At 44.4% G+C, this 12,718-nt stretch overlaps 1 protein-coding gene across 7 annotated transcripts in view; it reads left to right on the top strand.

Moving 5' to 3' along the window:
- TEX52 (testis expressed 52) overlaps nucleotides 1-12,455 on the top strand; it is a 16,669-nt gene extending 4,214 nt beyond the window's left edge. For 4 of the 7 annotated variants that reach the window (XM_077871510.1, XM_077871511.1, XM_077871509.1 and 1 more), the window contains 3 exons: nucleotides 1,357-1,846; nucleotides 11,566-11,717; nucleotides 11,907-12,455. In XM_077871510.1, coding sequence (XP_077727636.1) covers nucleotides 1,357-1,651 — 295 coding nt within the window. In that variant the 3' untranslated portion in view covers nucleotides 1,652-1,846; nucleotides 11,566-11,717; nucleotides 11,907-12,455. Of the gene's footprint in view, nucleotides 1-129; nucleotides 601-1,356; nucleotides 1,847-11,565; nucleotides 11,718-11,906 lie in introns of those variants that run through there. The other 3 variants (XM_077871513.1, XM_077871514.1, XM_077871515.1) reach the window with 3 other exon arrangements.
- The last annotated feature ends 263 nt before the right edge of the window (nucleotides 12,456-12,718 follow it).

Below are 12,718 nucleotides of genomic sequence, written 5' to 3' on the forward strand. Positions count from 1 at the left end.
GGCCTGAGAATGTCCGATGTAAACCAAAGACAGCAAACAGGGATATCTGCCGGACGAGCCCCAATACATGTTGAAGCACAAACTTACCACTATTCAACCGTTTTTTGTTTTTTTTTTCTTTTTTTAAAGTCAGTCTCTCTCTGTTGAACCTAACACTACAGGCCTGTTGAAGAGGGAGCCATCAGACCAGGTGTCGTACAGCAGCGGGTCAGAGCAGGAAGGGTTCTCGGATGTCATCATGCTCACCAGTGATGGGAAGGGGCACCTGAGCCCTGAGCTGCATTCTCTACTTTCTCCAGCACTGCATTAGTAGAGGACGTGGGACAAAAGGAAAGAATCTGGATAATGATATACAGATAATATGTAAAAAGAATGGGAGATTGACCATCTAAATAACATAATTTCATCATCTGAACACCAAACACACAATACAGGGTGCACGCTATCTGGCATAGACCAATACCCAACACGGAAGAGAGGCAGAAGGGATTCCCTTCAACACGATCATTCGCTAGCTTGTGTTAGATTAATAGAAAAATGCTGGTAAAACATGGCTTTACACCTCAGTCTCAAGATGTACATGACAAATATGCTTTCAGGGTAGGTATAAATGCCTTATCTTCTTATGGCACTGGCATTAATGACAACAGTTGGTCGGTCTTTACCACTCTCAAAATATAATAGGATCCCCCTACTTGGAGCACCTGGGTGTCTCGGTTGGGTAAGCGTCCAACTCTTGTTTTCACTCAAGTCCTGATCTCAGGGTTGTGAGATCAAGCCCCATGTTGGGCTCCTCAATGAGCACAGAGTCTGCTTGGGATTCTCTCCCCCCACCTTTGCCCCTCCCCTCCCTGTGCTCTCTCTCTCTCTCTCTCTCTCTCTAAAAATTAAAAAACAAACCAACCAGGATCCCAGTGATGCTTCTTTCTTATTTTGAATGATATTAGTTTGGGACCTTGATTGGTTGGCATTTTGTCATTGTCATAATTTGAGATAATTCTGATTTTTTAAAAAGCCTACAGACTTTTTTAAAAAGTAACCTCTATATGCAACACAAACCTCAAACTCACAACCCTGAGATCAAGAGTCAGATGCTCTACCGACTAAGCCAGCCAGGCACACTGAGTCTACAGAATTTTTAAGTATAGTTTGATATTTAATATCAAGTCTTTTCCAAAAACTTGAGAAGAACATGAAGAGTTACAAATTTGGGGGCTTACCCTTGTAGCACTGTGAAAATGAACTGTAATTAAGCTCTGAAAAAAAGCATATCCTGTTTCCCTCCATACTCCTCCCACCATGCCCGCACCTCTCCTTTGACCTCTCTGTTCTCTGCACACCTCTTCCCCTCAACAGGTACCGGCACATCTCCGCTGGTGGAAGGTTTGAGCCCCGAGGCCTCCAGCTAATGCCCAACCCACTTCCCAATGATTTTGCCAGGGGCTGGCCCTGCCCGAACCCTCTGCCTCATTACCAGGAGAAGGTGCTAAAACTGGCCTTGCTGCCTAGTGCACCCCTGAGCCAGGACCTTGTGAGGAATTACCAAACCCTGATAGAGAACCGGGTTGCCTTGCCCCTCTGTCATCTCTCCGAGGCACCACCTGGCAAAACCTTAACAAGGAAGATGAAGAGAAGACCTGGACAGACCTAAAGAGCCTCCAGCTGGGCAAGGCCAATGCATCTTCAGCAAGAAGACTTTGGGGATGCTCAAGGACTGGCTTCTGCAGAACAGAGCCTCTCCACTCTCCCTCCAACCTCAAGCCACCTCTGTCTTCCAGGGCTCCTGAAGATGCTACTGACACTCTAAATTTTTATCTGTCTTCCTTGGAGGACTCTCTCATAGCAGGTGGGAAGAATGAGTGGAGGAGAGCAGGCCGGGTGGGGGGGGGCAGTTTCTAGGGACAGAATGAGGAGGGGGAGGAATAAGGTGTGTGTGTGTTGGGATGGGGGACAAGACACTGTAAGAAATGTGGCTAGGAAGTTAACTCTACTCCCATAATCCATCTGGAACAGAACTGGGATTGGTCAGGGTACAAGAAGCTTCTTGGACAAAATAACCTCAATTCCACACCTCCCTAGACCATGTGATGTCTGGACCAAGACCAAAAGCAGCTATGCTGGGTTGCAGTTCCCATGTAGGGCTTGGGAGTGGAGGTCAGGACAAGGCTGGCCCTAGAGGATGGAAGAAGTCAGGTCTGAGGAAGGCAGACCAGGTCTCTGTGGAGGGACAGTAGTAGAGCAAAGTAGAGACTGAAGGCAAAGTAGAGACTGAAGCATTATGTTAGGACCTTGGGCCTGTGCTACAGTTAACCCTGGGTGCCTCAGCTCTGGTCATGGAGAGCCAGAGACAAGGGGCCTAGAGTGGAGGCCAGAGAATCCTGTTGGTCAGAGAGGTGCTGCCCCCAGCTGGGGTGGAGACTGGGGTGGGAGGCCCAGTAGGAGGGGTAGCAGGGAGCTGGCTGGAAGGAGAGAAGTTGCATAGTGGGGGCCCACAACACCTCCTCTTACCCCTGTCATACTCCAGGTTAGTGGGCTTCTCCTGGGCTTCTGGTCATTGCCCTCTTGCCCACTTTTCTCAAGGTACCTGGGAATCAAAACCCCATCAGGGTTCTAGCCCTGCTTTCACCATTTTTTTTTAAAGATTTTATTTATTTATTCATGAGAGAGAGAGGCAGAGGGAGAAGCAGGCTCCATGCAGGGAGCCCGATGTGGGACTCGATCCTGGGACTCCAGGATCATGCCCTGGGCCAAAGGCAGGCACTAAACCACTGAGCCACCCAGGGATCCCCTTGCTTTCACCATTAACCAGCTATATGACCTTTGGGAAGGGCATTGTTACCTTCAGTTTCCTCATGGGCACAGTGGGAGCCACTAGGGTACAAATGAGCAGTATAAATAAAATGATATAAGAGAAATATATGCAAAGTGTCTGGCACATTGTAGACCCTCCGTTAATGATGCTATCAACCAGGAATTATTCATAGGATAAAAACAACGGGTGGGAAATTATTCAGCCAAAAGGAGGCTTGAAGTACTGACACAGGCTACAATGCAGATGAACCTTGAAAATATGATGCTGAGGGGCACCTGGGTGGCTCAGTGGGTTAAGCATCTTGCCTTTGGCTCAGGTCATGATCCCAGGGTCCCAGGATTGAGTCCCACATTGGTGTGTGTGGGGGGGTGTTCCTGCTTGCTCAATGAGGGGTCTGCTTCTCCCTCTTCTTCTGTTCTCCCTCCCCCACATCCTGCTGGTGCTTTCTCTCTCTCTCTCTCTCTCTCTCCCTCTCTCTCTCTCAAATAAATAAATATTTTAAGAAATGACACCCAGGGGCACTTGGGTGGCTCAGTGGTTGAGCATCTGCCTTTAGCTCAGGTCATGATTCCGGGGTCCTGGGATTGGGCTTTCTGCAGGGAGCCTGCTTCTCCCTCTGCCTGTGTCTCTGCCTCTCTCTCTGGGTCTCTCATGAGCAAATAAATAAAATCTTTCTTAAAAATGCCAGAAACAAAAGGCCACATGTGGTATGATTCTATTTCTATGAATGATCTGGAATAGGTGAATCCATAGAGAGGTGAATTCGTGCTGGGGGAGGAGGAAGTGGGAACTGACTGCTCAGTGGGTACAGGGTTTTCTTTTAGGGTGGTAAAAATAGTTTGGCACTAGATAGAAGTGCTGGTTGCCCAACATGAATGAACAAAATGCCACTGAATTGCTTACTTTAAAAATGGCTATTGTTTTTTTTATGTGAACTTCATCTTCATTAAAAATAATTGCAACAAATAGGGTGTGATAGAGACTTTCCAAATTTCCTTCTGGTTCTAGATCTATAGTTCTATTTGGCAGTCCTTCTCCTGAACACTTCTCCCCAGGATGTGTGTGTGGGATGGGTGGGGATGACCAGAGTCAAGGGCTGAAGGAGGATTCCCAAGTACTCCAGGGAATGACAGAGCTCTGGGAATGTGCCCATTCTTCCCACACTGGGTTGCGAATGGTGGTGAAGAGCAGGAGGCCCCTGTACCTAGGATCCTAACAGGTCAGAACCAGGTAGGCCATGGAGACACAAGTGGAACCCTATCAGGGTTTAGATGGCAAACCAAGGCCCATGGGGAAGTGACTTGCTCTGAGCTACAACTTTTGAGGGAAGCAGAGTGAACATCCCTTTCCCAACATACCCAGAACACCTTGTGCTCTGCTGAGTGCCACCAGCCTCTTGGACATTAATTAATCGCAGCCTCAGAGCCACTTCTTGATCAACACCTCCCCCTCTGCCACCTAAGCCAGGTATTGCTGTCATGAGCTGGGTTGCTGAAGCCAGTTCAGGTTCCCGAGTTACTGGGGCCAGAAAGAATGGTTGGAGCTCAGTGAGTGCCGGGAGCTGTGGGTCTGGGAACCTTTGGGGAAGTGCAGGGCCAACCACACTGTCAACCATGCTCTTTTTTTTTTTTTTTTTAAGATTTTATTTATTCATGAGAGACACACAGAGAGAGGCAGAGACATAGGCAGAGGGAGAAGCAGGCTCCCCTTGGGGAGCCCGATACGGGACTCAGTCTCAGGACCCTGGGATCACACCCTGAGCTGAAGGCAGACATTCAACCACCAAGCCATCCAGTTGGCCCTCAACCATGCTCTTTGGTCTTCAGTCTTCATGTAGCTATGTGCCACACTTGTCCTGTCTCATTGCCAACCCTCAAAAAGCCCCATTGCTGCTCCCTGAGGTGACAAATCAGACATCCTCCACCTCCAGACTCACTTCCCACCTTCCTTAGGACCCTCTGGCCTTTTTGTTTCTACTCAAGGCTGACTCACTCCAAGCCCTTCTTCGTCTTCTTCTCTTCCCCCTCCAAGCCCTCTCCTACGTGTACTGTCCACTGAACCACATACATTTACTTATTTACAATGTAAATAATTGCTTCTTTCTATTTATCATTATAATTAGTGGTTTCTGTGGCTAGTCACATAGTTGCCCATCTCATGGTCACCTCAAGCCAGCACACTCTCTGCAGGTCCCAGGACAGAACATCACCATGCTGCCGAATCATGCCATTGTTCCTATGCCAAGGTAAAGTTTCCATTGTTCCAATCCCAGCACCACTCTCCCAAATGTTCACTGAGCACTCATACCAGGTAACACACACAGTTCCCCGCAAACAGTCGGTGACTTCTTTAGCAGATTACCACTAGGAAATGAAGGTCATGGCCAGGGGTGCCAAGGGCAGGCCCAAAGCTTCGGCAAGGAGAGAGGGGAAAACGGAAGCAGGAAAGAAAGCAGATAAACCCAAGAGAGAGGAGGGGAAGGGCTGAAGCCAGAAGAAAGGTAAAACAGGAGTCTCTGAAGCAACGAAGTCTGGAATGTACAGAGGCACCAGGGAGCTTTGTCATTCCTCTGGGGGAGTTTGCAGAATCCAGATTTGGGCACAGAGCCCAGCAGGTGAGAGGAATTGGCAAGTATGTCCTGAGGGTGCAAGAGAAAGGGGAATGAGTAGAACGGGGTCTGGAGTGGGTGCCTAAGGCTTAGTTGGATTCTGCTACTGGTGAAATTCGAGTGGGGCACTCAACGGGCTGTTCTAGTGTCTCACCACCTGAGTAGATGGCGTAATAATGGCATGTTTCCTCCTGTACTGAGAGTCCTGATGAACCATTCATTCAACAACTTTGTGTAAGAAGAGAGAGGATAAAAGACCCACTCTTAGAAAGACTAGGATCTGATGGGAAGGTGGACAAGTAATTTAAAATAGTGTGAGAAATTGTATCATAGATAACCAATCCAGTTGTACTCTGGGAGCAGAGGGGAGGGGCATCTGAGAGGGTGCATGTGCGTGTCTATGTGCATGTACAGTTCCCAAATAACAGCAAACATTTACTCAGCACTCATTAGGCAATGTTTTGAGAACTTTCCAAGAATCACCCCATTTAATCCTCACAATACTATGAGATAGGTCCCATTACAATCTCCATTTTATTTTATTTTATTTTATTTTTTTACAATCTCCATTTTAAAGATGAGTAAACTGAGCCATAGAGAGTGCTTAACAAGTTTGCTACTCTGCCTCTCGTTTAAACTTCAGAAAGATTCTACAAATTACGTGTCATTTCAGTTTTACAGGAGAGAAAGTAATACTAAGAGCTTGAGCACTTCACTCAGAGTCACCCAATTAGTTAAAGACTGGGTCAGAATACTTGACCAAGCTTGTCTGCGTTCAGTGTACCATGTTCGGTCTGTTTTCATCAATAGAGATGAACACTTGAATTTTCTGTTTTTTGGTTTTGCCATCCACAAAATAGGAGAAAATCACCCAAGTGTCAAATATAAAAGGTGATCATAGCCTGGTAGTTTTTGGGGTGGAGGAAGAGTGATCAATTTCAAAACTGGCACAGACTTCCTGTGACCCTTGCCGGACAAGAGAATTCTGGAAAACAGCTTTATTCCTATCCTCAGCAGATCTGACAGGGCCAGAGGAGAAAGCCTGAAATAGAACTGGCTGCCCTTAACCTTTCATGGGCTCAAGGGAGCTGTTTGTCTAGCTCTGAATAACCCATTCTATGAAGAATATTCTGGGAATTTCCTTATGTGGCAGAGTAATGTCTGGGTGATTTCACTGTGCCAAATGAGCTCTCCTCTCCACCCCTACCATCAGAGATAAGGATCGGCACTACTGAGCCTTGAAGAAAAAAGGTTTAAAAAAAGAGGTATAAAGGCATTTATTTATTTTTTTAAATACAGATCACCTTTTTTCTAAGACTATTTATTTTTTATTTATGATAGTCACAGAGAGAGAGAGAGAGGCAGAGACACAGGCAGAGGGAGAAGCAGGCTCCCTGCACCGGGAGCCCGACATGGGATTCGATCCCGGGTCTCCAGGATCACGCCCTGGGCCAAAGGCAGGCGCCAAACCACTGCGCCACCCAGGGATCCCATATAAAGATATTTAAAGACAGGAAAGTTTATCCCAAGGAAGGTGGGAACCAGTTCATCTCCATCTCCACTGAGGCTTGGACAAGAAGGCAGGGATTTTGAATAATGGCTATAGAGATTTGGGTTAGATACAAAGAACTTCCTGAAACAGCAGAGCGTTGCTGGCATAGATTATATCAGGTTCAAGGAAAACGAGCCTTGAATGTATTCAAACCAGTACCATCCAGTAGAAATATAATAGACACATATATGTGATATGTGACTTTAAATTTGTTAGTTGCCATATTAAAAAAGTAGGACGTTGGGGCACCTGGGTGGCTCGTTGGTTGAGCTTCTGACTCTTGGTTTTGGCTCAGGTTGTGATCTTGGGGTCATGAGACTGAGCCCCGCATGGGGCTCTAAGCTCGGTGCAAAGTCCACTCAAGACTCCTCTCCCCTGCGTCTCCCCCTCCCCCACCCCACACTCACACTCTCTCCCTCTCCTCAAATAAATAAAATCTTGAAAAAAAAGTAATAAATTAAAAAGTAAAAAGAACCCAGTGAAGTTCATTTTTATAACATATTTTATTGAATACAATAGATCCAAAATATTATCAACATAAAATAATGTAAACTATGGAAAAATAATTGAGGTATTCCACATTGTTTCTTGTATTGTGTTCAATACATCTGGTGTATATTTACATGTACAGCAAAGCTCTCTTTAGACTAGCCACACCTCAAGTGCTCCATAACCACATACATGTAGCTGGTGACTGCTGTCTTGACCAGCACAAATCTAGACTTACTAATGATTGTCTGACACCAGATGGCAAATATAAGATGTGGCCTGGTTTTCTCTAAAGGCAGAAAGTTCTCTGGAAGACCCAGACCCTTGAGGGTGAAAACCTTATGCTTGGAGCCCCTCTCAGCCTCCCTGTCCCTAGAAATACAAAGACCCATCACCCTCTGACTGTTCTAGAACTCACAGGCAGTGTTCTGTGTATTCTTTCAGTGGAGGGAATCCCGACTCACATCTGTGGGACTCAGGGTTTGGCGGCTTGTTAACCAGGTGGGAAAAGCCAGGAGAAAGGGTTCCATCTTGGGTAGATGAGATAGCTTGATTCTCTCCATGGCAGGAGACAATGTTCCTTATCCCAGCCAGTGTTCCTGGTGCGTGAGTGACTGGTCACCGGAGAAGCCAGGCTGGACAGCGGGGAGGGAGAGGGGCAGATCTACCCTGTCCTGGGTGTGTGTAGGGACAAGCACTGCCCCAGCCCAGCCTATCTTACCTGCAAGCATCCCGAGTTCTCTGTCTGTGACCCTCTTCCTCCAGCAATGAGCACAGCCTCTCCCTCACCTTCTCATCTCTGCCCGACATCATCTACCCACACCCCGACGCCCATGGCTCTGTCTCCTCTCATCCTGCTCTATTTGTCTTCAGCACTTACCACTACTTGACAACATAAATGTGGCTGTTTATTGTCTGCCTTCTTCATTAGAATGTGGACTCCATGAGAGCGGGGTCTGCATCTGGTCCACCACTGTGTGTGCCCAGAGCCTACCTCAGTGTCTGACATATAGTCGGTACTCAATAGTTTTTGACTGAACAAAAGGAAAACTTGCTATAATTCAGAGAACTGATGCAGCGAGAGAGCCAAATCCCAAGCTCCCTTTTTTTTTCTCACAAAATTCCTGATTTGGGGTCCATTTGCTTCAACATCTATGTGAACCACAAGGTGAAATAAATGAGAGAAATTACAGACATTTCCCAAGTGGCTTGGAAAGGAAAATCTGCTAGATTGCTTCTATTCCTAAGAATAGAAGACTGGTTTAATCTTCCTCAGTAGTGCTCCTGAAAGTTTTCTCCACCTGTCTCATCATTAGCATTCAATGTAGTTATTCCTTGTTAATGAATTGGTTTGTTGAGTTCTATAAATTTCAGGTTAAAAAATGACTTGGTGGAGGGGGTACCTGGCTGGCTTATCAGAACAGCATGCGACTTGCAATCGTGAGTTCAGCCCCACACTGGGTGCAGAGGTTACTAAAAATAAATAAACCTAAAAAAAAAAAAAAAAAAAAAAAAAAAAAAGACCAGGGGAGGGAAGTGAGGTAAGTTATTGGCAAAGACACAGACCACCCAGCTGAGGATACAAACTGGCCTCAGAACATTCCCTGGCCCTTCTCCATCTTTTTTTTTTTTTTTTAGAGTTAGACAAGCCTATTTTTTTTAAGTATAGTTAACATATCATATTAGTTCCAAGTGTACTGCATGGTGATTTGATGATTATATACATTATGCAGTGCTCATCATGGTAAGTGTAGTCACCATCAATCACTCTATGAAGCTATTACAATATTAATGATTATATTCCCTAGGCTGTAATTTTCACCCTCATGACTTTTTGTTTTAAAGCTAGAAGTTGGGATCCCTGGATGGCTCAGCAGTTTAGTGCCTGCCTTCAGCGCAGGGCATGATCCCGGAGTCCCGGGATCGAGTCCCATATCGGGCTCCCTGCATGGAGCCTGCTTCTCCCTCTGCCTGTGTTTCTGCCTCTCTCTGTGTCTCTCATGAATAAATAAAATCTTTAAAAAAAATAAAACTAGAAGTTTGTACCTCTTAATTCCCTCTGTTTTGCCTATATCCCCACCCTCCCCTCTGGCAACCATCAATTTATTCTGTCCTTAAGGGTCTGTTTTTACTTTTTGTTTATTCATTTGTTTTGTTTTTTTAGATTCTGCATATAAATGAAATCACGTGACATTTGCCTTTCTCTCTTTATTTCACTGAGCATAATACCTAGGTCCATCCTTGTTGCTGAAAATGGCAAGATTTCATTCTTGTTTTTGGCTGAGTAGTATTCCACTGTGTGTGTGTTTGTGTACATTACATCATCTTCTTTATTCATTTATGGATGGACACTTGGGTTGCTTCCATATCTTGGCTATTGTAAATTATGCTGCAATATACGTAAGGGTGTATATATCTTTTGGGATTAGAGTTTTCATTTTCTGTGGGTAATTACCCAGAAGCAAGATTTTATACCACATCTTCTTTATCCATATATATATTGATGGACATTTAGGTTACTTCTGTATCTTGACTATTATAAATAATACTGCAATAAACATAGAGGTGCATATATATTATTGAAGTAGTGTTTTTGTTTTCATTTTTTAAAAGATTTATTCATGGAGGCACAGAGAGACAGAGACACAGGCAGAGGGAGGAAGGAGCCTGATGTGGGGCTCCATCCTGGGACCCCGGGATCATGACCCAAGCCAAAGGCAGATCCTCAAACACTGAGCAACCCAGGCACCCCAGTGTTTCCATTTTCTTTGGATAAATACCTAAGAGTAGAATTACTGGATTATATGATAACTCTATTTTTAGTTTTTTGAGGAACCTCCATACTGTTTTTCAGTGGCTGCACCAGTTTGATTCTTACCAACAATGCAAGAGGGATCCCCTTTCTCTACATCCTTGCCAGCACCTGTTGTTTTTCGTCTTTTTTGATAATGACTATTCTGACTGGTGTGAGATGATATCTCATTGTGATTTTGATTTCCCTGATGATGAATGATGTTGAGCATCTTTTCATGTGTCTATTGACCATGAATGCCTTGTATGTCTTCTTTGGAAAAAATATCTATTCAGGTTCTCTACCCAAATTGGATTATTTGGGAGGGATTTTTGGTATTGAGTTGTATGAGTTCTTTATATATTCTCAATATTAGTCCCTTACCAGATACATCACTTGAAAATAATCTTCTCCCACTCAATAAGCTGCCTTTTTGTTTTACTGCTGGTTTCCTTCACTGTGCAGAAGCGTTTCATTTTGGTGTAGTCACAATTGTTTATTTTTGCTTTTGTTGCCACTACCTTTAGAGTCAGATCCACAAAAGTGTTGCTAAGGCTGATGTCCATGAGTTTACTGCCTGTTTTCTTTTAGTATTTTTATGCTTTCAGGTCAATGTATATGCTTTCATATACATTAATATGTTTAATCCATTTTATTTTTGTGTATGGTGAAATAAAGTGGTCCAGTTTCATTCTTTTGTATATTCCTGTCCAGTTTTCCCAACACCATTTTTTGAAGAGACATTTTCCCCATTGTATATTCTTGTTTCTTTTTTCATAGATTGACTGTATAAGCATGGGTTTCTTTCTGGGCTCTCTCTATTCTGTTCCATTGATTTATGTGTCTGTTTTTGTGCCAGTGCCATACTGTTTTGGTTACAATAGCTTGTAATATAACTTTAAATCTGGAAGATGATACCTCCAGCTGTTTTTCTTTTTCAAGTTTGCTTTGGCTATTCCGGGTCTTCTGTGGTTCCATACAAATTTTAGATGTTCTAGTTCTGTGAAAAATACTGATATTTTGATATGGATTGCATTGGGTGAGTACATTGCATTGGGTCCATCATCTTATCAAAGGAAGTTGGTTAGCTCTGAGAAAGAAGAACTCAGAGTTTTGTATTACCAGAACATCCCCATTCTCCCTGCAATTTGGGGGAAAAACAAATTTACAAAGGAAGAAAATAAAGATCACAAAAAGGCAAAAGAGAGTTTCCTTACCCCTGAGTCCCACTCCAAGATGGTAAGATAGACAGTGAATAGAAAGCATTGGTTTGGGTCACAGAACACAAGGACCAACGACTTTTTTTTGCACAGCTACATTTCAGAGAATGGCATTTCCTGAGTACTAGTGCTTCCCAGTTCCAAGCAACAAAGGCCTTGTCAGAGCAACTGAAAATGAGGTGATGCTGGCCCCAACCTCACCCCACCCAAACTGCAAATTCTGAAGTCTCTATTCTACACCACAGGTATGTTTATTCTTCCCTGGGGTTCAGTCTGCAGACTGAACCTCACCTAAGAGTTCGGACACAGCCCTTCCATGTTGTCAGCCTGGCCCGAGGCGACTTTGCTAAGTGCTCTGGAATCATCTCATTCTTTCTTTTTTTTTTTCTTTTTTTTTAAATCTTTTTTTTTTAATTTTTATTTATTTATGATAGGCACACAGTGAGAGAGAGAGAGGCAGAGACACAGGCAGAAGGAGAAGCAGGCTCCCTGCACCGGGAGCCCGACGTGGGATTCGATCCCGGATCTCCAGGATCACGCCCTGGGCCAAAGGCAGGCGCTAAACCGCTGCGCCACCCAGGGATCCCTGTCTCATTCTTGTTCATTGATAGTATTACTTTCAAAAAAATGAATTAATCAAGGCCTCTTGAAGATGTTGAAGAATTTTCAAACCTAAGGAGTGAATTGCCAAAAATAAAGTTGGAAGAGATACCTTTCAATACTGGGCCCATCCAGCATTGTAGTATGTAGGCCACTCGCTGATCTATCAGTGTATACAGTTGGTCCTAGTGAAGCAAACAGGAACCAATACAACATGTCAGTGGATCCTCCTTGACTTCTATCCCAGGCAAATGTGTGGTGATAATGGATGTCAAGGCATGGGAGGGAGCTGGAATAATTCCACTGAAACTGAGTGTAAATGAAACCAGGATGTGAGTAGGCCAGAACCTGATCAATAAAATCACACTACAGTTTGGTTTTCATTCTGTGCTTATCATCTTCATCAGTCTTCTTTGGCTTAGTGGACACTGAACAGGACTTTGGAGACAGAACACAAGGGTCCAATTCCAGGCTCTGCCATACAGTAACTGAATGTTAGGTGAGATTTCTAAGTGTATTAGCTTACTGGGACTTGCCATAACAATACCACTAACTGGATGGCTTACACAACAGAAATGTATTGCCTTACAGTTCTGGAGGCTGGAAGTCCTCCAAGATCAAGGTGCCAGAGAAGTTGGTTCTTTCT

Source organism: Canis aureus, chromosome 25 (assembly GCF_053574225.1).
Source record: "Canis aureus isolate CA01 chromosome 25, VMU_Caureus_v.1.0, whole genome shotgun sequence".
NCBI lineage: Eukaryota > Metazoa > Chordata > Mammalia > Carnivora > Canidae > Canis > Canis aureus.